The 4,024-nt window shown below is 33.4% G+C and overlaps 1 protein-coding gene across 4 annotated transcripts; it reads left to right on the top strand.

Annotated features, from left to right (window-relative positions):
- Nucleotides 1-2,426, top strand: LOC107893746 (bidirectional sugar transporter SWEET16). Of its 4 annotated transcripts, none has more exons than XM_016818817.2 (6): nt 1-182; nt 291-327; nt 431-641; nt 991-1,152; nt 1,448-1,567; nt 1,952-2,426. In XM_016818817.2, the coding sequence occupies exons 1-6, from the start codon at nt 41-43 to the stop codon at nt 2,135-2,137; spliced, it is 858 nt and encodes a 285-aa protein (XP_016674306.1). In that variant the 5' UTR covers nt 1-40; the 3' UTR covers nt 2,138-2,426. The 4 variants fall into 4 exon arrangements, with proteins under 4 accessions (XP_016674306.1, XP_016674305.1, XP_016674308.1 ...); XM_016818816.2 differs by having other exon boundaries at nt 413-641; XM_016818819.2 differs by lacking the exon at nt 1,448-1,567.
- The last annotated feature ends 1,598 nt before the right edge of the window (nt 2,427-4,024 follow it).

Here is a 4,024-nt window from a genome sequence, read left to right as displayed (position 1 = left end):
AATATGAGTTAATGTTGAATCATGTGTTGCAAAAAAGTTAATGAACTCTCACCTTGATTTACACATCAAACCAACACAAATATCCCTACACTCTCAACTGATCCCTATTGTTTCATTTCTTCAACTATTGTTACGTACCTCTGCTTCAATGGCTAACTTGAGCTTCATCCTTGGCGTCATTGGTTAGCTCTCTTTCTCATGATTTAATTTTGTAAGCATATATTATCAGCAATTCAATCTTTAACCAAAATGCAAGATATTTTGAGGTCTCTTTCTTGCTCTTTTCGCAGGTAATGTAATTTCAATATTGCTTTTTGCTTCTCCCATGTGAGTAAACATCATCTAAGACAATAAACTAGAGCATAAATATTAGATACTGTCAAACTGGTTAGGCTTATCAGACAGATCAAAGTTTTTCCTTTGTTTCCAGAAAAACCTTTTGGGGGGTGATAAAGAAGAAATCAACGGGGGATTATAAAGGAGAGCCCTACATAACAACCCTTTTGAGCACCAGCTTGTGGACTTTATATGGAATCATCAATCCAGATGGGTTACTTGTAATGACAGTGAATGGAGCTGGTGCCATCCTTCAGCTCATCTATGTTATCCTCTTTCTCGTATATGCTCCTAAAGATGCGAAGGTGGTATTACTTTATAAGTTTGAAGGCATCATATTTGTGCGGGTTGAAAAGTGTTTTGTTTAGAGATTTTTTTATTTATTTTTAGATTCAAGTGTTTGGAAAGTTGAAATATTGTTTTAGACAAAAGAATTAATAAATTTAAATGAAATGTAAATAATTTAATATATATATTAAATATAATGATAAATAATATTTAAATAATTTAATATATCATATAAAACTCTAAAAACATTCAACCCAAAAGCAAGGGAGAATGAAACCTAAATTGCATGCGAGTGTGAGTGGTTTCGTGTTTCCCTTGCAACGTAATAGCTATTAAGGTAATCGACTGCAAATTCTGTTTTTTCAGGTTAAGGCAGCGAAGTTGGTGTGTGTAGTAAATGTTGGTGTCCTTGGAACGGTTACCGCTGTAACTCTTTTTGCAGTTCATAAAAACACAAGGCTCACTTTTGTTGGAATTTTATGTACTGCTTTAACCATTGGCATGTACGCATCGCCATTGTCAGCCATGGTAAGTTTCTCCACCTGCATTTCTAAATCTACAAGATATATATTTAATCCAAACAAGACTCAGCCTAAAGATCGATGCACCGTTTTTGCTCATTTACTCACATGCAAAACAAATATTGATTATAGTTGAACTCCCACCAGCAAAGGATAATTCATCTTAATTCATCACTTACAAAACAATTATCTTTTACTCTATATCTTGATTTAATTAATTTATTATATCAACCCCAAATCCGACACTCCATAATCCAACTACATTTCAAGGAGTGATGTATCAATTTTGTAATGTTTAACAGAGCACGGTTGTAAAGACCAAGAGTGTGGAGTATATGCCATTTTTACTCTCATTGTTTCTGTTCCTCAATGCTGGTGTTTGGTCTGTTTATGCAGTGCTTGTGAAGGATATCTATATTGGTGTAAGTTCACATTTTTCATTTGACTTCTATCATCTTCTATTACCTAAATCGTTTGCATTTAAAGTAGTAAAGAAAAAAGCAATGAAAGGTAAATAGTTACGTATTATCTTGTTTTGCATAATTAAAATCAGTAAATGAAATTGATAAATAAAAAATTGAGTGTCCAAGAAAAAGTAAGAGATCCTTTGCCCAAATTAAAAATTTTATCCGAACAAAGTAAAGGAAGATTTTTCTCTCACGCCAATCTAAACATAGGCTTTGCTACTTGGCTTTGTGAGTATATCCCAATGGATAATATCATACATCCATATTTGAATATGTATTACACACCAAGTTAGAGATTATTAATTTATAAAGATTCAAGCTCACCCAAAAATATTTCAGGTGCCAAATGCAGTTGGATTATTTCTAGGATCAGCTCAGTTGATTCTCTATGTTATATACAAGAACAAGCCTGTTTCAACAAACCCAAGTGAGGCAATTGAAGAAGAAGAAGAAGAAGAAGAAGGCGGCTCAGCTCACCCAGCGAGAAGAGGCATAGAGATGAATTCATCACTTGGAAACGTCTAAACAATGGCAAAAGCCTCCCGAGACCACATTTTAATCAACAATACAACAAAAAAGAGAGTCCCTTTAACTCCATTTGAGTTGCGACCAGGTTGGACTCGTGACAATGATGTAGAGGATCCAAACAATGATCACCCCATCATCTTAGGACGTTAATTAAGCACTGGGAGCTTCAAAGCTTTCAAACTTCTGCCCTTTTTATTTTTTTCCTTCTTTCATGTGTCTTGCTTTTCTATTGTAAACCTATAAATGAAAAATAAAGAAATGATTCTCAGGGAGGGTAATATATATACATGGACCGGTGTTCATGATTGTGATTTCTTTTTTTTTATATGAAATTTCCGTAGACGAACCACCTTACTTAAGCAGATAAACACAACATGATTGAAGACATGGTAAGGAAAATAATAAACAAGTGAAAAATAACCCAGATTTGGGATCAAATGATTAATCAGTTTTGCTGTAATTGTGTGCTTATCTCAGTCCATAGTATCTCAACTTTCTAAAGTTTTAAAAATAAAACCATGAGAAATAAAAGAATCTGTCCAATACTAAGCTACATGTGAAATTAACATAAGAAATTTATTCATCCTTTGAATAAAGTTTGCGTGAGATCCTAATTGTTAAATGATGATTAAGAAGAAACATCAAGAAAAGCAAAAAAGAACCCTGATTTATTATATGCTCTAGATATATATAATGTATGCAGAAAAAAAACTGATTCATCAATGCAAAATGTGATATGAGTTTCTTTTTTCTTTTTCAAATGTCAATGCACCCTATATATATTTCAGCTGCAACATTTTCTGCACTTATAGAATACACACCAATCTTGAAAACAAGAGTTTTTTTTTTTCTTCCTTTTTTACTAAGGAGGTTTATAAAGGGACGAGATGTTCAACTCAGTTTGTTAATAATTTTAAAGTTGATTATATGAGTGGACTAGATTAAAATCTAGCTTGTATAAACTTTGTTAGTGTCTTCTTTTAAGTTGGTAAACATGTGGACTAAGAGGGATCTAGTAGACGGCTAGATCTACAAAATCAAAGTGGGTGAGTTAAGGGGCATCTGAGTTGGCAATCCGATCATTCTTTTATGGTTGGTCAGTGAAAGATATTTAAGAGGATGAAAATGATAAAGTGAGTGCCACAAGATAATAGTTTTCAAGGGTCCTTTCATGCTTACCTCATTCTGTCACATGATCACCCAATGTGCCTTGGGATTGGTTCCTTCGTCTGCTTGCTCCACACAGTGGCTTGACCGTACCGGTTCTTTGTAGTGTCGGGGTCCTTTGTATTCCAATCGTCAGGCTTTTATTTGTTTGCTAGCTATAAGTTGTTCCATCTAAAATTCCATGATGGTCCTTTAGGGTTATTCAAGTCCTTTTTCTGTTGGCCTTACAAGCATGATATAATAGAAGTCCCCATTCAAATTTGAAACGGGCTATAAACTGAATTGATGAAGACTTTGATGGCAATCAACTTCAAAGGCAATTTCTTAAAGTTATACATATGTTTAGAGACATTTTATTGAACATTAGAGAGCAAAATTTTGTATTTAATATGGGCGTGCACACACATTATTGAGCTCATTATGGCCAAACATTTGCTAAAAGAAAATATAGGGCTAGACATTAGTCTAATAATTGATTTCCCTAAAGAAAATATAAGGCCAAATTTTGTAACATGGAAAGGTATTTTTTGTATTTTATTTTGGAAGTCGATTTCTTTTTAACACTTCCTTTTGAGCCGGAAAGCTTTTTGGAAAAAAAAAAAAGAAAGAGTTGATAACGAAATTGTTGTAGTGAGAGAAAAGGGCATAATGCATATTTAATGAGTAAATTGAGGTCTGGAAAAGGTATTTGTGATAGGAGTTTTAAGATTCAATTTC

The sequence above is a fragment of the Gossypium hirsutum genome, chromosome A13 (genome assembly GCF_007990345.1).
Source record: "Gossypium hirsutum isolate 1008001.06 chromosome A13, Gossypium_hirsutum_v2.1, whole genome shotgun sequence".
Lineage (NCBI taxonomy): Eukaryota > Viridiplantae > Streptophyta > Magnoliopsida > Malvales > Malvaceae > Gossypium > Gossypium hirsutum.
This window is presented reverse-complemented; position numbering and strand designations above follow the sequence as displayed.

What these genes read in the sequence shown, in the direction of transcription:
- LOC107893746 (XM_016818816.2), top strand. Translation starts at nt 41, where the DNA reads ATGAACTCTCACCTTGATTTACACATCAAACCAACACAAATATCCCTA. An exon ending in CATCGCCATTGTCAGCCATG is followed by an intron (nt 1,153 to 1,447) that starts GTAAGTTTCTCC and finishes AATGTTTAACAG; the next exon opens with AGCACGGTTGTAAAGACCAA. An exon ending in TGAAGGATATCTATATTGGT is followed by an intron (nt 1,568 to 1,951) that starts GTAAGTTCACAT and finishes AAAATATTTCAG; the next exon opens with GTGCCAAATGCAGTTGGATT.